The sequence below is a fragment of the Bidens hawaiensis genome, unplaced genomic scaffold (assembly GCF_021521415.1).
Source record: "Bidens hawaiensis isolate Kalapana, Puna unplaced genomic scaffold, B.hawaiensis_p1.1 tig00033212_1, whole genome shotgun sequence".
In the NCBI taxonomy this organism is placed as follows: domain Eukaryota; kingdom Viridiplantae; phylum Streptophyta; class Magnoliopsida; order Asterales; family Asteraceae; genus Bidens; species Bidens hawaiensis.
The window spans coordinates 237,616-262,375 of NW_027495690.1; the positions used below are offsets into that span (position 1 = coordinate 237,616).

Below are 24,760 nucleotides of genomic sequence, written 5' to 3' on the forward strand. Positions count from 1 at the left end.
TCAGCATATCATACGAGTAATTAATTATAAGAATTATAGATGTTTCATATATGTAATTATTTTTTGTATTTTCAATGACAAATTCTCGTCCTATAAAAGATAGAAGTGTATTGTATTGTCTTTGATCATTTAATCCAACAAGCATTTCAAGACGCTCTCGCATTGCACTGTATAAATATCTCAAAACAAGAAATTGAATTTCTAGGGGAAAAACAATGTCTACAAACAGTAAATCATGTCTCAAGGGAAGACAAAAAAACACATTCACCAGTAAACTAACTCTAAAATCTAATAAAAAAAACTAAACCCATGTGTTTTAATTTATAAGCTGCAAAGCCTCAAGGGGTAGCAACCACTACTCTTCCTGCAACTTGATCAAGATCTCTTCTACCATTCGATGTAATCTTCCTTCCACTGTGCACATTATCACATAAAATCAGTAACACAATTCAAACAGCTACTTTTTTTATGCGCTCATAAATACTGAAGTTTTAAACACTCCCCTTAGAGTCAAAGTCAACAATGTTCATGGTCTGCAGTTGTTGAAGAATGTGACGTGCAACACCGCCACTGCTTTTGCAGAAGTGAGGTGGAGCACTACCGTTCCTCTTGCGTCCACCATAGATTCTTTGGAAAGCACCAACACCAAGCCCTCCCCTCAAATGACAAAACTTGTCATCACGTGAGAGGCACGCTGATGGGATTAACGACCAGACTTAACGGGGTTAGCAAAGTCAGATTTAACCGCAAGTGAAATGAAACCATAGGGACGAAAATCACAAATTTAAAACTATTTGACTAAAGACGCATATTCAAACAGATCTATGAAAACAAAACATAGTTTTTTTTTTGAACGGCCAACTAAGTAACGCCCGTGTACTCCGTACGCGGCCCCCCATTGGCTAAAGGTAGCCTGAGCCGGCCACTAGTCCGGACGGACGGAGCCCCTAGCGGTCCACCTATTGAGGGACTCACCGGATAAAACCCGACCCCCACACCCGCCAAACGACACGACAGCGAGGAGCCGGTAAAACAAAACATAGTTCAATTTAACGGAAAATGAGTAATGATTTAATATTGTTTTTATATTATTATTATTATTATTATGGAGCTATCTCCCAGAAATACATACCTGTCATCATCCTGAAAACAATCGTCACTTAAGCAGCAGTCTCCTCGTTGATATCGTCTCAACAACACTCTACTTACTAACTCATCTCTATCTTACCGCCACCAAATCCATACAATAATAATAATAATAATAATCCTTCATTTCATTTCCATTGCAATTCAACTGTTTCAGCAATGGCTTCTTTCACTGTCAATTGCCCCAAAACAACAACAGCTCTATTGGCTCCTCACTCAAACCCTAACCGAAATCCCAACCACCGTAACACCACCTCTGTGGTTAGCTTCCAATCGGATATCAAATCCAGCCGCGCATTCATCTCTGGATCCTCATCTCAGGTTTATTATTATTATTATTATTATTATTATTATTATTATTTCATTTACGAATTGAATTGAATTGAATTTACTTCTGTTTTGAGATACAGAGCTTGCTAATTGATTTGTTAGATGTGTTGTTAACTTTGATGCTGCATTGGTTACTTTTTAGGTTTAGCAATCTCTCTCTAGTTAGGCATAGTTTAGTATCAGAAACTTTAGTGTCATCTGTATGTAGACTCTGATCTAGTACCAAGTCGTGAGAAACAAGATGTTAGCCATTGTTCCAATTGATGCAGAGCGGAAGTGATAAAATATAATCTGCTCAACACGGAGTGTGTTTATTGAACTTTTGTATACTGAAATGATTACAATACAACTCTTTTGTAATAAATTACAAAATGAATTTGAAACATGAAATTAAGACGTTTAACAAGGCCCTAAATTATGTTGGCTAGATAGCTGTAAAGCGCGTCAAACTAAATATAGGAAGGTTTTATTGTTGCCAAACTTGAGGAGGACAATCGGAGGCTTAAATGATGGATTTTGGGACTCACCACCTTGGGCCCTTCATGCCCTGTTTTCGCTGATCAAGCTAATCCATATAAGAATCTGTTAACTCTTGGATCAGTTCCTCATGAACAATGATAATATATAAATTTGTTGTGGTTTATCAGCATGCTTTCTGCTTTTTACAGATTGAGGAGGTTTTCAAAGAAATTTGATTGTTAGTGTATGAATGACTTGATGAGTTTATTTCTTAATGCTATTATTAAGTTAGGAAAAAAATCAGTTTATTACATGACAGAGAGAATAAAAAAGTGTGTGTCTGTGTGATGGATTGTTTTATTTTGATCATTTGATGTTTGAATTCATATAATCAAGTTGATTTATATTTATTGTGTTTTCTTATTTGATTGCTATTCTATGCAGTCATCTAAGAGGAACCGGAATGATGTCTTGCGAGTGTCTGCTCAGCTTAATGAGGTAACCTTCAAGATATATATTATCAAGTGCATAAATAAAGTACTTGGTTGTAAAAAATTAATTTTAATTTTCTGTTTAAGATTGCCCTTGAGAAATCATCAAATTCTAAACAACCTTCAAAGAAGCCTGAGGAATCTACCAAGAAAGCAGAGACCGCAATCCCTGATGCTGCAACAATCACTGCATTTATGAATCAAGTAGCAGGGCTTGTAGAGTAAGCTAATCCGTTACTTGTAATACATTTTTCCAATGACTGGAATTTGTATAAACATATGTATGCTCAACTTCTATTTTGATGTTTCAGACTTGTGGATTCAAGAGATATTATGGAGCTTGAGCTAAAGCAAGATAATTTTGAGGTTCTTATAAGGAAAAAAGAAGCTTTGCCTCAACCGCCAGCTAACCCTATGGTCATGATGCAATCTCCACCACCTCAGGCTACGTATCAATCACTACCGCTGCCGCCACCACAGTCTGCACCATCGGTTCCTCCTGCATCTGCACCAGCACCACCCTCGCCTACCCCTGCAAAACCAAGGTCATCTCTTCCTCCATTGAAAAGTCCCATGGCTGGAACATTTTACAGGTCTCCTGCCCCGGGAGCTCCAGCATTTGTGAAGGTATGTTGATAGTAGACTGTAAACATGACATATGTAATCTATTACCGTCTTCTTTTATGGTTTCTTTATTTGTTTGACTTACTAATAAAATTTTAATATATGTTTTCCAGGTTGGTGACAAGGTTCAGAAAGGCCAGGTTATTTGCATTATTGAGGCCATGAAGTTGATGAATGAGATTGAGGTAATCACTATCACACTTCTATTCTTAGTTTGAATTACTTGCAAGTAGTAAGAACTAGATGTTATCTTTTAGGTGTTTTTAACAGATGAAAAATTTGGAATAACTGTCGGGTGTGAGTCTTTAATCATTATTCAAGTTCAAACTTTAATATAGACATAGATGTTTCTGACTTTCTTCTATCGTCATCATCATCATAATCATAAGTTCATAACCATCATTACTCTTGCTAAGCTAGGACTTTTAGCAAACAGACTTTAGCACTCACCTTCTGATTTTAATATCATGTGATGTTTTCTATTTAAATTTTATTTAAGTTGTTAGTGATAATGACCTATATACAAGCTTAAGGCCATTGATGTTACATGATTGCCACTAGTAGACTACAGTTATGCTTTCATTCTACTGATAACAATTTTGTTGGAAATGGAAACATTGCTTATTTGCTTTGTAACGTAACGGCCTCACAATATCTTCCCAGTCGTAAACAAGCGATTTTATGCACAACTTTGCTCTTGACCTTCTTTCTTTCCGCATTGTTTTGAACACTACATTATTTTGTCATGATATAGGCCGATCAATCTGGAACAATAGTTGATATTGTTGCTGAGGATGGAAAACCTGTCAGCCTGGATACGGTACTTCGTTTTTTCCTTTTAATCTTCTTTTGCATACAAAAAAACTGTATCTCGTGTTGCTAATTAAACGAGCCGCTGTTCTTGTGTGCAGCCTCTACTTGTTATTCAACCATGATGAGGAACATGAATTGGTATGGTGAGGAATCAAAACACAAGGCAAATTGAGCATTTAGTTGACTTCTGTTTGTTGTTTAATACTTATATTGTGGGTTGTAATTTTGTTTGTTCACCTTTTAGTGAGTACAATTCTGTGTTGATTTGAGTGTGAGGCACCTTGTATAATTAATTATAATAATAATAATTAATAATTTTAAAATAATCTAGTTAATTGGCTGCTCTTGAGCCTTGGTCATTTCATTATATTCAACCTTTTTATATTATAAAATATATTTTTTTTCCTACCACTTCAAGGGGGTTATATTTTGGATCAAAATGTACTATTTTATTGCTTGTTGATACGCTTAGGGCTTTTCACAAGCCGAACAGAGCGAGGGCTTGCTCGTTGCTTGGCTCGTTTTAAATTGAACCGAGCCGAGCCGCTCAAAATCGAACTGAGTATTTTCCAAGTATTTTCGAGCGAGTTCGGAGCATTACTTTTTTTTCTTTCTTTTTCTAGAAAAACTAGTAGCTTGTAGTTTTTGATAAAATTAAAGTCTGAAGTTGGATATAATGTAATAAAACAATTAATAATTAAAAAATAATTATTTATATAACTATATATACACAAATATATAACTTAATTGTTTTATAATTATCTTTAATATTGAAAACTAAATATAAGTACTAGCAAAATATTCAACAAAGATAATTATTAAAACAAAATAAAATTTATATTATATATTTAATAAGAAACATAGATAATACATCAACATAGCAGGTAGGCGGGCAACAAGCTGCGCCGCCACCCCTTTCTGAATTGTAAACCCTAACCTGCTAAAGACATACCCCTGCCCCTTTGGAGTCGAAACATTGCGATGCACAACCCGTTGGACCCTGGTTAGGAAACAGATAGCTTTCGGTGCCAAGGAGCCAAAGGTATCAAAAGTCAGAGGGACAAAAACATGTTGGTTCTCTTCGCAGGCTTTAGCATGTTTCTCCACCTTCTTCGTTTCAGCCCTTTTCATTACTTGCCCAGCTACAAACCCATTATCCCTCAAACCAGCTAAAGGAGATACCCCTGTGAGGTCAACACAAGCGTGTTTTCCCCCGGCCCAACCAAAGACGAGCAAATCTGCCGGTCATAGAGTGGACCTCCCTTCCGTGGGGTCTGTAAGGAAGTTTACGGAGGCTTCCTTTTTAGCTGATATCTCAGCTCGCCTTAAGATGTCCCAAAGAACGTCCCGCACCCAATCATGTCGGTATTTGAACCTAGGCATCTCCTGGCAATGAACCGCATGCTCTCCGAATTTATCCAGGCAAGCCTTACGGCAGATCGGACATGTTTCGTCTTCTGGGTACATTGGGACCATCAAACGGTACTTAAGAATGGCCCTATACTCGACCGCAGACATGCTTTGGCCCAAGCCATCAATCGGGATAACGGTCAGAAAATCTTGGGCATGAGGACCTTGTAAGCATTCAATAACCGCCTTCTGTCGGGGGGACAATCCAAAAACTTCTCCCAGGCTCTGAGCGATTTTGCCAAAAAGGGCATTCGCCAAAGTTTTTTGAGGCTTTGGTGGGGCGGTGTCCTTATTAGAGAAACCGCCAATGTCAAAGTCTGGGAGAGCGCCATTTAGGCGTTCCAAGGCCTGCACGTAGTCTGAGTCCAGGTCGACAACTCCGCTATTCCTTAAGATGTGATTCTGCAGCTTCCAAGACTGAGCCCTCGACGCTACAAAAGCGTAAACCCCAACATCATGAGCCGAAAGAAGGCCTAAACCCCCCAAGCGCATCGGTAAAGATACAAGTCGCCACTGAAGATCACCATCCACATACAACTGTGTCTTCGATAGCTTCTCGAAGCCCCTTATCAAAACAGGATACCGCATCATCCATCATATGGGGGTGGCATGTTCGTAACCCAAAAAGCAACTTAGCAACCCCCATGCAAGACCTAAGTAGGAGGAGTTCGATCTGGGGATCCCTAAGGCAAGGTAAGTGTCACACCCCGACCAAAGGCGGCGGAACATGCCGAGGTGTAACGATTGCCCATAAGCGCATGACACTATTTAAAGCGACAATATTTAACAAACTCATTTCATTTTACAACATCGAAAATGTCACATAACCAAATATTCACAAGTCAAATACAACAAAATATAGCAAAATATAGCAAATCAAATATTGTTCATTTTTGCTAATATCCTAACGGTATTTGTGTCATTTTCTTCACCGAACTCCATAATCAACCTAAATGCAAACCTGTAACATTTCATGAAATAAAGTTGTCAACACAAAGGTTGGTGAGCAATTCATAAGTTTGAACAATAGATATATAGTATGAAAAGCCACAAAACTAGTATACAAAACCATAAATAATAATAAACTTGGATAAATTGACAATCGCTAATAGAATTACGTTAGCGCCACCTAGCTACAAGGGATTGCCAAGTAGTCTAGGATTTAATAGAATATCGTTAATTGCATTACGTTAACGACACCTTGCTACAAGGGGATGCCAAGTAGTCTAGGATTTATAGATTCCACCAACCGAAAGTGATAAACACATAGGCATATAAGCATAGAACACCAAATCGAGCAATTATTCAAGTAAAGTATACAACAACGTTTGTGGTTTAAGACTCAAGTATAAAGCATTTGATTTGAATAAGTATGAAATGTCACTCCAAAACAAAAGATAGAAAACGGGGTATAAAGTTACTCACGTTCAAGTATAAAACTTGATCGGTAAAAGATGAATAACCGGATGGATGAAGTTTAACGAGCAAGGCCTAAATGTCAATAAAATCTTGGATTTAGAATGGTTGTCTTGAAGATCTTTAAATAAAATAATTGTTGCAAAAAGTAAACAATTAAAGTTCAATGTTTAAAATGTAACTATTTAAGAATTTATAATAACAATCATTTAAAAATGTAAGTTTGCTCGAAACCGGGTTAAAGTATCTAACCTTAATATTTACTTAACCAATGTTAAGTAATAAGGTGGGAAAAATGCTAAAATGCAAGTTCCTTTGGGACAAAGATACTAAAACGGGTTTTTAACGAGTGTTCAGGTTGTCGATTCGGGTCTTGACAAATGGTCAAACCCAAAGTCAACTTTCCAACATATTAATTGTTATGAGATAACTCATTAAAATATACTAACACTTAACCAAGTATGTAGATCTATTGTTTAGAACTAACAACGCACGTTAAGCGAGTGTTCGGTTTTGTCGGTCCAACTATGTGATGAGATCAAGTTGGATCCAACAATTTCAAGTACTTAAGAAAATAATTAAAATCAGTTTGTAAACTATTTTTAAAGAAATATACAAGTTTTGATAGCTAAAAACACACTTGTGTGTCTTAAGCGAGTAAAATTCGGTATAGTTCGGTTTGGTTTGGTCTCCATCTCACAAATAGTTCATAGATGGTTTCTACATGCCCAAATATCATAGAACTTGTATATTGGTTTATAAATGAAGAAAACTTAAATTTTACAACTAAAAAGTTAACTACAAGTCTTTTAAGCAAAAGTTTCGGTTTAGTTCGGTTTCCATCTCCCAACGAGTTCATAGATGGATTCCATATGCTTAATATCAAAGAACTTGTAAAAATGATTTTTGAAACTAAAATCTAGCAATAAACATGTTTAAACAACTATTTTAACAAAACTAGTAAACAAAAGTTCGGTTTCCGGTTTGGACTAGTTTCGGTTAAACCGAGGTTAGTCTTACACAAACCCACACCATGGAACTTGTAAATAAGATGAACAAACTAAAAGGGTTAAAAGTTAGTCATAAGTGATATGTATAATAAGTAATGTGTGTGTGTATATATATCTAGAACACAAAGTCCTCCATGAAGCCTTGCCTTATGACATTCGAAACTTAACCAACCGGAGTCGGTGAAGTAACAAAAAAAGGAAACAAGGGGTGTGTATTATATATATGTTGTACCACCATATTCAAGTGTTAGTAATATTAGATGAACAAGTTAAAATGAAAGACTATAGTTAGTTGACCTTAAGAAATCAAAATAACAAAATGTTGAAGATGAATACTTGGATTTGAGAGAGATTTTGGAGAAGATGAACAACCAAAATGGTGTATGGAGCCTTGCTTTTATAATGGTAAGAGTATAGTTCATACAAATAGGGTAAAGATGCATATGATGGTTGAAATGGTCAAACAAGTTTTTGGTAAATGACAATAATAGTCCCCAAAGTTTGGTTTAAGTCATTTTAAGGAGTTTTAAGGAACAAAAAAAATGTTTTCAAGACCCAACAAGTGTAAAACAATATTGTAACATAAAATCCATCATTTTGATTATATCATAAGTTTTGGTTTACAAAATGGGTCGGTTTACATGATAAACGAATACAAAAACGAAAACAAACGAGACCCGAAATTGACGAATGTCACAGTAAGAGTTTCATAAGATCAACAGCACGAGCTGCTCTCCGCCTCGCCAACTCCTTAATAAAGTAGGGATCTCGACTAACAGCCCCTCCAAGGAGCTTTACCCCTCTCTCTGGTCTACCAATCCTACTAGGGAAAAGCTTATCTTTAACTTTCACACCATTACACACTGGCCAAAAAACCTCGGTTTTCTTAATATTAAGTTGAAGCCCCAATGATGGCCCTTCCGAGCTGATAATGTCTAGGCTTTAGCGACTTCGTTGGCACCACCAATAATAGTCTCATCATCCAAGTACCAAGCATGAAATGGGAGGTTACAGTCATTTTATACCCGGAGAACAAGAGAGTGTAATGCTAAGGCAAAGAGGAGGGGCCCAAGGGGGTCTCCCTGCTGAACCCCAGTAGTAGCCCCTATACAGTCATCACCAACGTACAACCTAGCCGGCTGGGCATAAAGGAACTGGACCCATAGATAGATAGACGGGTAATGATGATGAACCTCCCGGAGAAGGGCTGTGCGGTCGACCATATTGAAGGCGTTGGAGAAGTCCACGGTAAGCATAGCTAAAGAACCGTCCGTGTGAAAGGAGTTAAGAAACCGGTTCGCGCTGTGAAGCACCGCCTCTGTCCCATTAGGGGTCCCTACCCCAAACTGAAAGTCCCCTAAATATTGAGTCATTTCCTTCCCAACCATCTTCATAGCCACTTTAAAAAACAACCTACCTACGCCAGATAGCCCCCACAGCAATAGGCCGAATTCCATTATCCGGCTTTAATAAAGGGGTAAGGGGGGCCGAAGCAATAAACTCAGCGAGCACCTTGGGGCACAGACCCCCTAGCCATAAGTTGACGACTTCAGTGATGACTGAGAGCAGACCCATGGAAGTCACTGATCCCTCACCACTAAGAGTGTCCAACAAGTGTTGCGCCCGCATCCCGTCTCTCCCGCATGAGGTCCCTTTAGGAAATGATCGGATACATCTAAGCAGACAGTCCCCATCCACAGAGAGAGTAGGCAGGGCGACAGAGCTATAGAAGGCAAGGACGGAGGCAACACCACTGGGTGTTTATTAATGAAGGCTTTCATGGTTGAATCTCCGAGAGGGGCAACCCCACTTGAGCATAATACCTTGACTGCAGCTGTGAAATGACCATCCCTGACTTTCCTGAGACATTGTTTAATATTGAGTTTGTTTTCAGAACCCTCCTCTCCTCCCACCTCTCTTTTAGAAAAGTGCTTCCCCCCCACGTTATCAAATAGAGAAAGAACCAAGTCAGCAAAACCATATCCATCTTTCCACACCGCAAGTGCTTGCTGAATGCTACTACATTACAAAGACTTTCGATTCCCTGACCTGCGTTCCTGCCTAGTGGAAGGTTTCACCACTCTTAAAGTACAACGCGGAAACAATAGTAATTTGACCCAATTCTCAATCGAGCCTGGTGAATCCACTACCTTGCGTAAAGCACATGCCAAAGGACAACTTGGGGGGATGCTCTTAACCGTTTGAATGGGAAGGGAGAAAACCCGTTCCAAAAGGGATACATCCCCAACCACTCCTACAGATGGACCTGGGTTCCTATCCACAGACACACGATTAGGTTTCTGGATCTCAACGATGAATTCTCCAGCATCTCCAGAATCCACAGAAAAAGAATAGACATCATCAGCATGCTTGCACCCCCTGCTAAGGGCATGCAACGTCATGCACCTCCCACATAACCATTTATCCCCCGCCCGAAGGGCGTCCCCAACATCTATAAAAAGGTCCAAATCCTTGGAGATAGCATCTTTTAAAATGTTCTTCCGAGTATCCGTTTTGAAATGGGTACTTTGCATGTGCTCAAGCAGGCGGAAAAACCCCGAGGACCCAGGTCTACCATCCTTACACTCGTGGAAATGCTTAAAGGGGCATGGCCTTAAACCGTTAGTGGGGCTAGGGCCAAGCCCTCCTGTATTTACGTTCCAAATTCTTTTTATGGTAGCCATGTACACACGAGAACAGAAAACAAACAAATCACAAAAGACAACGGACCCCTAAAGACTCCGACTCGAGATGAGTTAGAGCAAGAATCAAAGACCAAACCCCTCACAATCGAAGGAGGGGAGCAACTACGGGTTGCTCACCCCATCTAGCACCCCACAACAACCGCTAAGGCACAAGAGGAGGAAGGTATAACTCCAAAATAAAGCAAATTGTGTAGAACTCCAACTCAAAATACCCCCTTAAGCACCCAAATGCAAGTAAACAACCTTTAACTTATCCGAACGTAAGTCGTAATTTCGTCGAACACCTGGCGTGCAACACGTATTAACCACCAAAAAAGATAATTTTTTGCAGCCAAGTTTATGGGGATCAAGTCTCCATTGCCGTATGCGTTCAGAAAATATGCGCGGGACAAGTTGCGAGGCGGAGTGAACTTTGCTTGTGGTGGAACCGGGGTGTTTGACACTGGCAACTTTTAGCCAAACATGACCACACGGGGGTTGTTTTAAACTCTATTTGAATGGATTGTGATTGTTAGTGGACGGAGATAGAATTGGGGGTTATGAGATGATGATGATTTTTAAAAGGTGGAATTTGGAATGCACAGAGGGAATTGGGGGTTCGTTGGAATAGGAGTTTTAAACTCTATTTTAATCCTATTTACATATGTATATAAATATATATAAAATGAATTAAAACTATTCGAACAAACCGAACCGAGTGGGCCTTTGCTCGTCGCTTGTTTCGTTTACAATTATAAACCAAACTGAGCGGAGCGGCTTGTTTACAATCGAGCAACAAACAAACGAGCATTTCCCGAGCGAATTCGAGCGATAAACGGTCGTGTTTCGTTTACAATTACAAACCAAACCGAGCGGAGCGGCTTGTTTACAATCAAGCGACAAACGAACGAGCATTTCCCGAACAAATTCGAGCGATAAGCGGTTTGGACAGCTTTACACTTACATTGTTTTGGGCATTTTAGATTATATCAGAGATGATCTAGTAAGGTCAAAACAACAGAGACAAAGCTTTTATATTAACATAATAATTGATTTAAGTAAAAGGGTTTACTAATTCACATTCATTGAAACAAACATTAGTAAACCAAGAAACTTGTTCAACATAGACAAGCCTCTTAAACAACATACAAGCTGTAGATACATAAAACTCATCTCCAAAACAAAATCAACAAAAGGTCATCAAATTATTCATCCATTTCATTGTCCACCCTCAAACCTTCATCCTCTTGTGCGGCATCTTATTCGTCCATTTCTTCATCGTCATCCACCTCCTCAATCTTCATCCTCTTAACCGCTTGTGCTGCGTCACTACGCGCACCACCATTTGCATTCAGGATTTGGATCAGTATATCCGACTTCTGCCCTGTTGCAGCATTCACCAATCCACCATTCTTTTCCACCCTGTAACTCAACTCTTCTCCATTCATGCCTGCATCGATATACACTGTCGAGTTTTCATCAATGTCCTCTCTGATCAACATCTTTGACAATTCGGTCACCACCCTCCTTTCCAACCACCTTCTAATCGGTCTCGCCCCATAAACCTACACGCATTCATAACATGTCAGCCCAAATGATCAATGTATACACATAACATAATAAACCAAGTGAACAAGATTTTGACACTTACCGGATCATAACTCTCGCTTAATATAAAATCTAAAGCTGCTTCTGTAACACCCAAAGCAACACCCCTATCAGCAAGACGAGCAGCGACATCTTTCATTTGAAGTCTAGCAACCTTTCTTAACTGATCATGAGAAAGCGGATCGAAAACCACAATCTCATCAAGCCTGTTCAACAGCTCCGGCTTAAAGTGCTTCCTAACCTCTTGCATCACCATTTCACGAGCGTTCTCCATCGTGGTCTTCCCAGACAAGCCCTTTAATAGATACTCAGCTCCGAGATTGGAGGTCATGATGATGACCGTGTTGGTGAAGTCAACGGTCCGACCTTGACCGTCGGTCAACCTTCCATCATCCAACATTTGAAGCAATGTGTTGAAAACTGACTGATGTGCTTTCTCTACTTCATCAAATAACACAACACTGTAAGGTCTTCTCCTTACTGCTTCAGTAAGTTGACCGCCTTCTTCATGGCCAACATACCCTGGTGGAGCACCGATTAACCTAGCAACCGAATGTTGCTCCAGTACTCGGACATATCAATCCTAATCATAAGTTTCTCATCATCAAAAAGTTGTTCCGCAAGAGCCTTAGCAAGCTCGGTTTTCCCAACACCCGTGGGACCCAAGAACAAGAACGAACCAGTCGGTTGCTGAGCCCTTCCCAAACCAGCTCGTGACCTCAAAACCGCCTCAGCCACAGCACCCACCGCCTGATCCTGACCCACTACTCTCTGATGCAACCTATCGGCTAGACCAATAAGCCTCTCTTTCTCATTAGTTCCAAGCCTAGTCACAGGTATACCAGTCCACCGGCTCACCACCTCAGCAATCTGGTCAGGTCCCACCGTCTCTGTTAGCATCACATTGACATCTGTAGTCCCTTCGAGCTTCGCTATCGCGGTCTCCACCTCTTGAACCGCTCCATATTTCAAGTCTGCAGCTCTTGCTAAATCATATCTTCTTTCTGCTTCTTGCAAAGCCACCAAAAGCTCTTCCCTTTTCTGTTTCAACCTTCTAAGTTCGTCGATTCGTTCTTTTTCCTTCTTATATTTCATCATTAGTGGTTGAAGTCTATCCCTCAAGTCATCAAGTTCCTTTTTCACCTGAATCAAAACCAACACAAGTTAGTACATTCAAATACAGTTACCTTAAAATTAACCTAAAGATCAATGCATCATCAATCTAATTAACTTACTTCAACAAGACGCGCTTTGCTTGCTTTATCCTTCTCTTTCTCTAAAGCATGGAGCTCAACTTCCAATTGCATCCGCTTCCTTTCAAGGTTGTCGATTTCTTCCGGTTGACTATCGAGTTGCACCCTCACGTTCGCGCACGCTTCATCCACAAGATCAATAGCCTTATCCGGCAAAAAGCGCGCTGCATACATATTCAACAAACATTACAACCATCATCACTACTATATACTCCCTACGTCCCCCATTAAAAGTGTCCATATGTCCACTTTCAAAATTTATTAGCCAATTTCCAAGTTTAACCTTTAACACACATAATAAACAATATTGATGAACTCAATTTCTAAGGGCATTATTGTCATTTGGTGAGTAAAAAAAATAACATTCAATCTATCTTAGATTTTGTGTTTTTCAAACTATGACAATTTTAATAAGACGGAATTAGTGACTTTCAAAATTCAAATCTAGTTCAAATCAGCCAACGAAAACGAAACATACCAGTAATATACCGGCTCGAAAGCTGAGCAGCAACAACAAGAGCCCGATCAAGAATCCGAACACCATGATGCCCTTCATACCTCTCCTTCAACCCTCTAAGAATACTCACAGTATCCGGAACACTCGGTTCCGCCACCAAAACCTGCTGAAACCGTCTCTCAAACGCCGCATCTTTCTCCACATACTTCCTATACTCCTCCAAAGTAGTCGCACCGATACACCTCAACTGACCCCGAGCAAGCATAGGCTTAAACAAATTCGCAGCGTCCATCGACCCTTCCGTCCGCCCCGCCCCAAGCACAAGATGAACCTCATCAATAAACAATATCACCTTCCCTTCAGCCTCCTCCACTTCCTTCAAAACCGCCTTTAAACGCTCCTCGAACTCGCCTCTATACTTTGCACCAGCAATCAACGCGCTCATATCCAACGCCACTACCCGAACATCACTTAAATTATTCGGTACATCACCTCTTAATATCCTCTGAGCCAATCCTTCAACCACAGCAGTTTTTCCCACTCCAGGCTCACCAATTAAAACCGGATTATTCTTAGTCCGTCTCAATAATATCCTAATCACTCTCCTAATCTCCTCATCCCTCCCGATTACCGGATCGAGCTTCCCGGCTTGTTCGACAAGATCTCGACCGTACGTCTTAAGTGCTTGAAAATTCGTATCACCGGAAGCACTATCCACCTTCTTCTCCTTACCTCTAAGCTTCTCCACCTCAGTTCTCACTCTAGAGCCACTAACACCAGCTTCCTTCAACAAATCATTAACCTGTCAATCAATCAATCAATCAATAATCAATCAATCATATACCTGGTGGTGGTGGTGGTGGTGGTGGTGGTGGTGTTGTAATAATAATAATAATAATAATAATAATAATATATGGAAAGAATATACTAATACTAGGGAAGAATAATACTAATAATAATATTAACCTGTGAGTCTTCCAAAAGCCCTAGAATCAACTGATCAACGGCTAAATGCGTATCGCCGCGCGATTTCTGCGACGATTGAGCGCGGCGAATAGTTTTGATCAATGAGGTGCTTGCTGGCACCTCGTCAGGTGGAGGTGACTGAGACGGTAGTTTTTTTAGGGCTTGTGTGAAGACACGTTCGGCGGAGTTGCCGGCTTCTTCGCCGCCGGCGTTGGTGATGGCTTGCCGGAATATTCCGTTGGCGTGGGAGATTAATGCCACGGCGATGTGTAGTGGAGTGAATTGTGCATGGCCGGAGGTCATGGCGAGGAAGCTAAGGCTTCGTTTGTTTTGTGTGTGAATTTGTCAGGATTCATTTCTTGTGATTAATATGAAACCTGGAAACACATGAAATGAAGGCTAATTTTAGATATTTTTGAATTAACATGCAACGTAATGTAACTAATGATAATAATATTAATAAAATGTGAGGAGTAATTTTTTTTATTTTTAGATAAAGTGTAGAATTTTAGATATTGCATAATGATACGTACAGTCGTACACTAAACTATTTAACACCAGAACTAATTTAAGCAACTGTCAAGGTTTAAAGAATTAAATCTATATTTGTTTATTTTATTTTCTTTTGACAAGAGAATGTTTTAATGATTTGTAAATTTTAACTTGGTCAAAATAAAATGATATATACTTTTTTGTGAAAAATATTTGATGTTAATTAATTAAATTTTGATGTGGTAGGAGATGATATCTAATTACTAATGAAAATGGGAATATACCGATGGGTGAAATTGAAACTGGTGGTTACACGTGGATTATTTTTCTAGTAGCAGTTGAACTCAAGTGTGACAAAAATATGTGGCTGAAACTGCTTAAACGATGAACAGTAAAAAATGTGAGATGTCAGCTTTTTGGTTTTTAATATATATATATATATATATATATATATATAATAGTTTATGTTTGTATTTTCTCGTGTATGTGTTATAAGCATATTTTGTTTGTCACAATGGGTATAGTGACAATAAGAATATGGCTATTTAAGGATTAACTGCTAGCTCAAAGCTTTCTAGCCTGCTAAGAACAAGAACATAATCGTTAGTCTCACCGCGGGAGGGGATCTCATGCGATCAGCCCTGGCTTGAGAATAAGTTATGATCTTTAGAGTTAAGAAGAGAATAATGTATGAAGAGAGATTAAAGAGAATGAGATGATAATATCGGGTGTATGAGTCTCCTTTTATAGACAATCTGGGAGCTTCCTCGGAGAAGATTGACTTCTATAAGTGGAAAGGGAAACTCCTCGACTTAGTACACTCAGGCAAGCCATCCTTTTTTTGTGTAACATACTTACTATGTGCTTTATGTCAGTGAGTTGTTTTTTAAAAGACTTTTGCTTTATGTCATGTCAGAGGTGACTTTTTTTGAGTTTTTAATGAACAGCTCCCTAAGGGCATATCCAATGGTGTGATGTGGCAAGCGTTTTGTATTTCAAACTAAATTCATGAACTTACCTTCACCATTGGAGGTTGGCAGATGGATGAGAGAGACAACAATCGGTCCGTGAATCCAAAACGGTTTGGAGAAGGACATTTTGTAGAATTATCAAAGAAAAAGAAAAGAAGATAAATAGAGAAGAGGTGATTGGTGAGTGGGGAGAGGTGAGTGATGATAAGAATTGAATGGTTGAGAATGTTTTGTATATAATTTTCCTTTTTAATTAATGTATAAAAGAAGATGATAAAATAATCATTTTACATAGTAAAAATTTGAAAATAAAAGAGTAATTGAAATATATAAATAATAAGCTACTAGGCTTGCCAGGGTTCAAGTCCTGATCTCACCCGGTTTTACCGGCTCCTCGCTGTCGTGCCGTTTGACGGGCGTGGGGGTCGGGTTTATCCGGTGAATCCCTCAGCAGGTGGACCGCTAGGGGGTCCGTCCGTCCGGACTAGTGGCCGGCTCAGGCTACGTTTAGCCAATGGGGGCCGCGTACGGGGTACCCGGCGTTACTTAGTTGGCCGTTCAAAAAAAAGAGTTATTGAAAATATGGTTTATCACTGTTTAATTTATTTAATATATACAAAATATAAAATAATTAGTTACAAAATATATAAATTGTTATAGATTAATAAAGGGAAAAGTAGGTTTGAGATGGATAGTGAGGTGGCGGTTTGAAATAAGAACGAGTTAAGAACCACTGGAGAAGAAATAAAGGTTTTTATATGTTGGTTTGAAATCTAATGTAGCATGCTGAGTTGGAGGTTTGAAATAAGAACCAGTGTTATGCATTGGAGATGCTCTAAGCTTGTCAACCTAGAAACTATGGGGAGAAGGCTTTAAGCTTCTCAATTTGCGGTTGGAGCTTTTAGAGTTATAGCTTTTTAGCTACTAGGCTTCTCTTATTTATAAGTGGATAAACGTACCTACGCCATCAATAATTAAAGTACTTTGATGCAACAAAACATGTGGGAATGTGGATGGATTCAAGCTAATATCACAAATTCGACTATATCTTGTATCAAACAACCACAAAAAACCAAACCAATCAAGCTTAACATATGAACTTCGCAAACACCCCTCTAACTGGACAAAAGGATTAGAAAGAACATTTTTGACTACTAATATAACATAATTTAACAGATTAGATAACATGTTAAAACAAGTTCAGTTAAAACTGTTAAAACATTTCAAAATGGACCAAACCAATTGCGTTGGGTCATACCAATCCATTGTTGAACAAGTTTTAAGTTTAAAAAGAAAGCGATGCACACTACTACATAATGATATAAACTTCCTTACAATAACATGGGGTTTATGCATTTTATAACCCATTTGATTCAAGTCAGCTCAATTGACACATTTCACATTTAGCCAACTTCTAAACTTTTAGCCGATTTCACTCGTTAGACATGAAACACAACACGTATCAAACCAGTTTCACCCAACGCAGATCAAACGTTAACACCATTAAAAGACGGTATTTACTAAAAAGTACACTTGACCACAGATAAGTAAGATTAACAATACAACATGTCTTACAAGCTGATTCTAATTATTCCATGTCAACAAGGTGGAGACACAATAATTACTTCCACTTATTCCAAATCAGAATCAAAGAACCCAGCATCCTTCATCTCGGAGTAGTATGCGTTATCCAAAAGCCAATCTTCTTCCTGAAAACACCAAAATCATATCATATCCCCATACATATAACGTTTTTCATTATAAAACCAAACCAATAATATACATTACCCGAAAGAAATCCGCTAAGAAAGTTATATACACAAAGGGAAGATAGAGTGCGTGGTAGCAGATAACAACAAAACTATACAGTCTGCAACAAAACAGAATAATTCAGATACAAACCAAGTGTTATATACGGTCCATCGTTGTTTTGTACTATGTTATAATAAATATAAACATATTTTAGGTACCAATGTCCAAATCCCACGCCAAATGCAGCAAGCCCACAACCAAATAACGCGATTCCAGTAATCACGAACATGACAACAACATAATTGTAAAATGCTGGTCTAGCTGCATAAAAAGATGATGGTGTATTACATATTGGTTTATAAACATTGAGATATATAAAAGATCTACTGATAACAACCGTCTTACGAGGTAGTTTATCTCTCCAAGTTGAGTAATACACAAAAAGTATATAGCCATATGTACATGTCAGCAATAGTGTATCAACTGTCCACAAGCACCATTTCCCTTGATGAGCGGTTGCACCATCCATGAAAAGTGGAACATTGAATCCAAACACACAAATTGTCTGATGGCGTAACAAGAAAATGAAAAACAAGAAAACATGTCAAGGAAAAGGTTATTGTAAAATTAAACTAGTGAATACAGACAATCAAGAACAAAGATAATGTCTATTACCTTAAGAAGTATATCTGCTCCAACAATGAGGCCTGAAATTATAAAAGTATGAGCTAATGCTTCCAACCCGCTTGCATAGCTTTCTTGCAGTAAGAAGGCCACCAAGCTAATCTCTAAACACAGTGTTCCCAATGCGGTTAGCAATGACAATAGATTATAAGATAATTCTTTCCCGGGAACGCACTGCCACACCTGCATCAACATAATCCAAGATTTAAGATTTAACACCACTTAACCACTTAAAACTCAAAACTAGACAGTTAAATCCAAATCTGTAACGTACAACAAAATTTTTTGGTACTAAAGCAATAAGAATGCTCAAAGTTGTACAGACTTGTAACAAAATGATATTTGCCTTAGCCTCATCTATGGATCCTCACTCAATTAAATGAAACGGTTTTGAAAATAGATAACAGACGGTATGAAATCAATCTATTACCACTTTTACCCATCTACTTTATTTGATGTGAAGAACAAACTTCACACTCCATACATAGATTCAGCGGGAAATTCAATTTGCAAGAGAAAACAAATGCATATTAAATTAACAAAGCTCCTACTTGAACAGATACCTATCCACAAAAACTCTTTTTCTTTCTTTTTGTAAAAAAACTAGCATTCAACAAGTGATTCAAAAAAAAGTTTGGCATCAATCTCATTTAGATTAACCAAATAAAACAAGGTGTAAAAACTTATCGCACGGTATTTATCGAAATGAACAATCACCTAAATCAAACACTAGAAGTAGCTTAAAAAGGCAGAGTATGAAAATTTTTATGGTCCAAAAAAAGCACGGTAGGGAAAATTTACACATGGTATCTATTGAAGCTAACAATATTCTGATCCACCTTGATTCTAAAACGTATGAGGTGCACTGAGGCGTTCGATAGAGTCCAGAGCCAAAGCACATCACATCAAGTACGATGTACGCGAGACACATGTTATTTGTAAAGAAAAAAATATATTTCTCATAGGTTTCTAGCATCACGTACCCAAAACTGAGAAATCAATAAGCTCTATACATGAATTCATATATGACTAACCTATATGTACAACCTAAAAATCTATTTGTATTATGTATTATGCAGAACATCCTGATGCACAAAGCTTCTGATGTACAAGAGGCGCCTGCCTAACTAAAGGTAAAATCCACTAAACCCCTAGAACCATATCATTAACAAACATTCAAGTTTTTAAGCGTGCCAACTGTACAGTCGTCATCTCAAGAAATCAGAAGCATTGGGCATTTGGGCCTTGCGCCTAGTTTGTGCTTGTTGAAACCAATTGATTCACAACTTTAGAAATAGCTTAGACCTGCAAAAAGTCCTATCTTATCCAAGTAGTTTTGTTGTCTCCATCATCAAGCACTAAACTTTACTTCTATTCCGAACCCAAACCGCACTCTTTACTCTTACCCTTGCACATAACAAGCATCTAAGCAAACTCTTAGCCCGTACGACATAACAATCAACACAACATTAGACCAGCTTCTAAAATATGCACACCACACATACGCATTGAAAAACAAATCATATATGCATCATTATTATCTATTATCTCTAGGCTAAACTAATACCTGAAGAGAACACCAGGCGAGATTAAGAGTAGCAGAGAACCAAAGGAGAACATAATAAGTAATCATAACATGTGAGCGACGGTGCCGGAGCTTCTTAATATTCTTCTTCAAATGAAACCCTAGGTACAGTACAAACAACACCGCCGGGATGGAGAGGACGGCGGTGTACCAGAGGCCGTGGCATTGGTAGTGGCTGAACGGCGAGGAGGAGGATAATGGATGATGACGATCGGTGTTGATGATGTCTCCGGCTGGAGGTAATAAATACTGGGTGCTTTGATTGTATGCCATTTTTCTACATAATAATGGATTAACAGTGTTGGTGGTGATATTGAAACCCTAATTTGATTTTGTGCAGTGTTGAAATTGCAGAGCTTTGTAGTTGACGCGCAAAGCGGATATGATCACCGGCTAGAAGATGCTTTCATGTATGATAGATAGATAAATTACCATTTTGTTCGGTTTTGGACTTTTGGTCATGATCGATTAATTGCACGTCCTCCACTTTATTGATTAAATTTGGGTTAATCGTCGATGGCCGGATCTGGCCAACATCAGGATTAGGTTAAATAGGCGGTTTCAAGTGAGATTCCGATCAAAACCAACAATTTTTGACGAGATTCCAACAAAAAAATAGCGGATTCAACGATATTCCAGTCAATTTTCGGTCAAAATGTGTGTGTATGTATAAAACTGAAAATTACATATAAAAAATGTATGTGTGTATAAAACTGAAAATTGTACATTAAAATCCGATCCGATTAATCGCCAGTCCCCACCACACCGCCCGATTAACGAGTAGCGTTTTAACAACACTGCAACTAGAGGTGCACAAACTGGTATAGAAATCGAAACCGGTTCAATTGGTCAACAAAAGTCAAAACTAGTTTATGATCGGTTTCGGGTTGGGTTGGGCTGGAACCTGTTCAAAAAGAGAAATATTATATTGAGTAAAATATTTTGCTAGTTAATTATTCTTATTAAGATCTTACAAAATGTTGTGATGTGCTAGTATCGTGATATATCTTGTTATATGCTAGTTAAATATTTCTATTTTGATGCTAATATTTATTTATACTATGATCTTCCATGTAGTAGTTTGTAACTTATAATAACACGATATTGCACAATTTAATACGCTGTTTAAATATTTTTTATTCTTTTTGTTATATTGCTGAGATGAATTATTGTCCATTTATCCATCTCCATAATAGTCGGTTGTTTGAAATACAATCCAAAGTATACTCGTTGGAGAGAAGCCGAATAACCCAATTTACAACTCACCGGCTGGGCCCTTGTCAGTCTCTTATAATCAGCCCATAGCCCACTATTTAATGCTTTATTAAATTAATAGGAACATACATTTTATTTCACATATTTACTTTTTTTTTTAATAGTGAACTTCTTAAATAATCCTTATTGTCCACTAGACTTGTACCTGAAACCTCCTTTTTCTAAACCTAGGTGTTTAAAAACTTTACATTTGTCAATAAATCACCATCCCATTGGTATTTCACATTTTTACTTGGCGGTACAAATAATTTAGAAATAATGACATGTTTAAAATAGAAAATTCTGTAAATAATAATTAAGCTTACCGATTTCTATGTAGTTTTAATTATATCAAATGTAATTTACAGGTTTAAAAGTTTATTTTTATTTTACTTTAAATTCATTCAATCAACTTTTATTAGTGTTTCAATCTTAAAATCTTTTTTATAAGTTAAAGAAAAGATTATATTACTACTAGAAAATGCTTTTTCTAGATTTAACTTAAGGTAGGAGAGTTAGTAGTGGCTAGTGGAATACGGTGTAATGGTAGAGAGTTTGGGTTTTTCAATAGAACTTTAAGTTTAATTCTCACTTACAACACTTTGGGAAGACATGAGTGACTTAATGAAGAAATACTATGATATTTGTGATTCTAATTCGATCATGAGAGCATATGGGAATTAACATCAGTGGGCCTTCGGGCGGGTGAGTTTTCCCCATAACTGGAGATAACTTGGAGGTGCTTAAGGGCTCCGTAAGGATGAATTTGGTCAGCTGGCGGTGACCTTTAAACATTGAGTCACCCTGTACGAAATACGTAAGCATTATATGTTTGTTGACCGTTAAAAGAAAGTGGGGACCACTAGAATATTTAAAAAATATTAGCGCTGACAATTGGGTACCTGTTTAAGACACGATAAGACATGTTAATCAAAGAAGTGCGGTATGTGTTTTTTTATTTTCTTAAATAACTTAAATTAGTATGCTAGACTCCATCGTTTTCCCTTATTGGTACACAAAACTTAAAACTGTCTTATAGTCATGACATATAAAGTAGTTAAACGAGTGGTATTCATGTTTGATATTTGTGTTACGCACGTCACTTCTTACCTATTAAACCTGTTAAGACACGAATTGTCAGCCCTGAAAAATATATTAAAATCATATAGTACATTTTATGTCAAACAACCAATCATCTTCTTTAATTCCCTTTCCTAGAGTAGGAATATCCAAATTCAGATTTCTATGCAACTCATAATGCATTCAGTACATCCAGTTACAAATCATGGACAATACAATTTTTTATCTTGACAAAATATTAACCATTTCATTTAAGGTTTTAAAGCTACATCCATACACATACCCTCACTATCTCTCTTCATCTTCTCCAACCTTCTTGTTCTTCTGCATTTCATCTCAACAATGGCTACTCACCTTCTTATTCTCCTCATTTTCTCCATGGTTGCTCACTCTAGTAAGCATTTCTTTCTTTCTTTTCTTTTTTCCATAACCAAATTAAAAAAAGAAAAAGAAAAGAAGATAATAATAATATTAGCAAACAAGATGTTTGTTAGTTATACATTATTATTATTATTATTATTATTATTATCTTATAAACATATACATGTTAAGAAAATGATTTTAAATATTACTTTTGCTTGAGGGTTCAAGTCTTGTGTAGATTTAAAGATAAGAAAAGAAAATAATAAAAAAAAATGACTATAGACATTACAATATTACATATTATGTAATGTTAACTTGTACTTTATGCTATGAAAGTTGTACATTGCTTATAACTACAATGTCGGTACATGAACAGTCATGCTATATTGACTTGTACTTCATTTTGTAACAGTTGTACATTTTCATATTATTCAACTATATGTACATGTTATGTTGTGTAGGTGGTACTTGGTGTATATGCAAGAAAGGTGTAAATGATAAGGTGCTACAAATGGCAATAGACTATGCATGTGGAAACGGTGCAGACTGCACCCAAACACACCAAGGTGGGAGATGCTACAACCCAGACACAGTCATTGACCACTGCAACTATGCTGTCAACAGCTATTTTCAAGCCAAGGGTCAGGCCCCTGGCTCATGTGACTTCAATGGTGCAGCCATGGTCACCAACTCTGACCCCAGTTAGTATATATCCTTGTACCCAAACACTACATCTTATCTAAATTACTTTTATTATTATTATTATTATTATAATTATTAATGATTTATTTTTGTATGTATGAACAGGCTCTAATGGGTGTTCATTTCCTTCTTCTGCTAGGTATTTCTTTACGGTTCATTTTTAATAATTATGAGTATTTTATACTCCTTTTGTATTATTGTTTCTTTTAAAGATTTTTTTTTAATAAAAGAAAGATGGTTAAATATGTTAAAGCTAAACAATCCACAACTTGTGTGACACCATGAGGTGGTTCAAGCTAGTTAAAATGTGATAAAAGTCGTTACCTATATTTTGTTAAGGAATGAATGATTATGGAGATTTTGTCTGCCTTGGTGCTTTGGTTAGCCGAAAATTCTTTAGTTTTTTTACTTTTAAGATTGTGGGTTTTCAATAGAATATATATTTTAAAATGCAAAATACTAGATGCTTTTAAGTAAAATCTAATAGTTTCAGGTTATAAAGGCAATGCCTTAATGGCTTGACCTATGGGGCCACAAACTTCGGCTTACCTTCTTATATAGTCGAGTTCCGTCATTGCTTTTATAACTTGAAAGTGTTATGTTTTTTTTTTTCTAAAAAGAAAATGGTAGCAATACTTTGTATTTGTAAAATATATATTTTTTTGAAAGTTCAAAATTTTGAAGTAAAATCCTAGAATCCTGGCCAACCAAAGCCACAAGCAGGACAAAACCTCTTTAATCTTTCACTTTTTGAGAATATCTAGGTTAATGGCTTCTTTTATCAACTTTTGACTAGCTTGTTCCACCGTCATGTTGTTACAAGTTGTACCAATCTCCACTAGTCCATTATTACTTTTTTTTTGAAAGCCAAATTTTATAAAAAACCAAAAAGAAGAACACTTACAAGACGTAAGTAAACCTAGGCCAAACAAAAACTTCTAGAAAACTAACTAAATTGAAAACGACACCACTTCTCCCAGTCAATACCCAATCTCTTGTTCCGATTACACACCCAAAGGAATGACATAACCTTAATGTCATTTATAACCTTCACCATCGAAAACGTCTTTTTATTGAATAACATATCATTCTTGTTAACCAAATTTCCCAACACGTAACCAAAACAATTGCTTGAATCAACTCGCACTCCATCTTATTCATCTTGAACTTTGCTGGATAATCTATTATCTCTCGCACAGACTTAGAAAAA

At 37.5% G+C, this 24,760-nt stretch overlaps 3 protein-coding genes and 1 pseudogene across 4 annotated transcripts; 2 read left to right on the top strand and 2 right to left on the bottom strand.

Moving 5' to 3' along the window:
* Positions 1-1,147: 1,147 nt before the first annotated feature.
* Positions 1,148-4,189, top strand: LOC143584642 (biotin carboxyl carrier protein of acetyl-CoA carboxylase, chloroplastic-like). Its single transcript, XM_077066656.1, has 7 exons — positions 1,148-1,467; positions 2,380-2,433; positions 2,514-2,647; positions 2,738-3,053; positions 3,164-3,235; positions 3,805-3,870; positions 3,962-4,189. The coding sequence occupies exons 1-7, from the start codon at positions 1,306-1,308 to the stop codon at positions 3,983-3,985; spliced, it is 828 nt and encodes a 275-aa protein (XP_076922771.1). The 5' UTR covers positions 1,148-1,305; the 3' UTR covers positions 3,986-4,189.
* A 7,252-nt stretch (positions 4,190-11,441) lies between these two features.
* LOC143584622 (chaperone protein ClpB1-like) lies at positions 11,442-15,040 on the bottom strand (annotated as a pseudogene). The gene is made up of 5 exons (XR_013144391.1): positions 14,668-15,040; positions 13,723-14,503; positions 13,227-13,408; positions 12,035-13,134; positions 11,442-11,948 (listed from the first exon to the last, which is right to left on the bottom strand). The product of XR_013144391.1 is annotated as a chaperone protein ClpB1-like (transcript).
* A 2,721-nt stretch (positions 15,041-17,761) lies between these two features.
* Positions 17,762-20,430, bottom strand: LOC143584625 (protein CANDIDATE G-PROTEIN COUPLED RECEPTOR 2-like). Its single transcript, XM_077066637.1, has 5 exons — positions 20,134-20,430; positions 18,558-18,749; positions 18,288-18,447; positions 17,998-18,203; positions 17,762-17,839 (listed from the first exon to the last, which is right to left on the bottom strand). Exons 1-5 carry the CDS (start codon positions 20,422-20,424, stop codon positions 17,762-17,764), a joined length of 927 nt encoding a protein of 308 aa, XP_076922752.1. The 5' UTR covers positions 20,425-20,430.
* Positions 20,431-22,769: 2,339 nt separating this feature from the next.
* On the top strand, positions 22,770-23,714 carry LOC143584626 (PLASMODESMATA CALLOSE-BINDING PROTEIN 1-like). The gene is made up of 3 exons (XM_077066638.1): positions 22,770-22,879; positions 23,310-23,549; positions 23,656-23,714. Exons 1-3 carry the CDS (start codon positions 22,828-22,830, stop codon positions 23,712-23,714), a joined length of 351 nt encoding a protein of 116 aa, XP_076922753.1. The 5' UTR covers positions 22,770-22,827.
* Positions 23,715-24,760: the final 1,046 nt, after the last annotated feature.

Excerpts from the sequence above, each read along its gene's own strand:
- LOC143584642 (XM_077066656.1), top strand. The coding sequence starts at position 1,306 with ATGGCTTCTTTCACTGTCAATTGCCCCAAAACAACAACAGCTCTATTG. Across the intron at positions 3,236-3,804 it reads AGTTGATGAATGAGATTGAG|GCCGATCAATCTGGAACAAT; the intron begins GTAATCACTATC and ends GTCATGATATAG. Across the intron at positions 3,871-3,961 it reads AACCTGTCAGCCTGGATACG|CCTCTACTTGTTATTCAACC; the intron begins GTACTTCGTTTT and ends TCTTGTGTGCAG.
- LOC143584625 (XM_077066637.1), bottom strand. The coding sequence starts at position 20,424 with ATGGCATACAATCAAAGCACCCAGTATTTATTACCTCCAGCCGGAGAC. Across the intron at positions 18,750-20,133 it reads TCGCCTGGTGTTCTCTTCAG|GTGTGGCAGTGCGTTCCCGG; the intron begins GTATTAGTTTAG and ends ATGTTGATGCAG. Across the intron at positions 18,448-18,557 it reads GAGCAGATATACTTCTTAAG|ACAATTTGTGTGTTTGGATT; the intron begins GTAATAGACATT and ends TTACGCCATCAG.
- LOC143584626 (XM_077066638.1), top strand. The coding sequence starts at position 22,828 with ATGGCTACTCACCTTCTTATTCTCCTCATTTTCTCCATGGTTGCTCAC. Across the intron at positions 22,880-23,309 it reads CTCCATGGTTGCTCACTCTA|GTGGTACTTGGTGTATATGC; the intron begins GTAAGCATTTCT and ends TATGTTGTGTAG. Across the intron at positions 23,550-23,655 it reads GGTCACCAACTCTGACCCCA|GCTCTAATGGGTGTTCATTT; the intron begins GTTAGTATATAT and ends ATGTATGAACAG.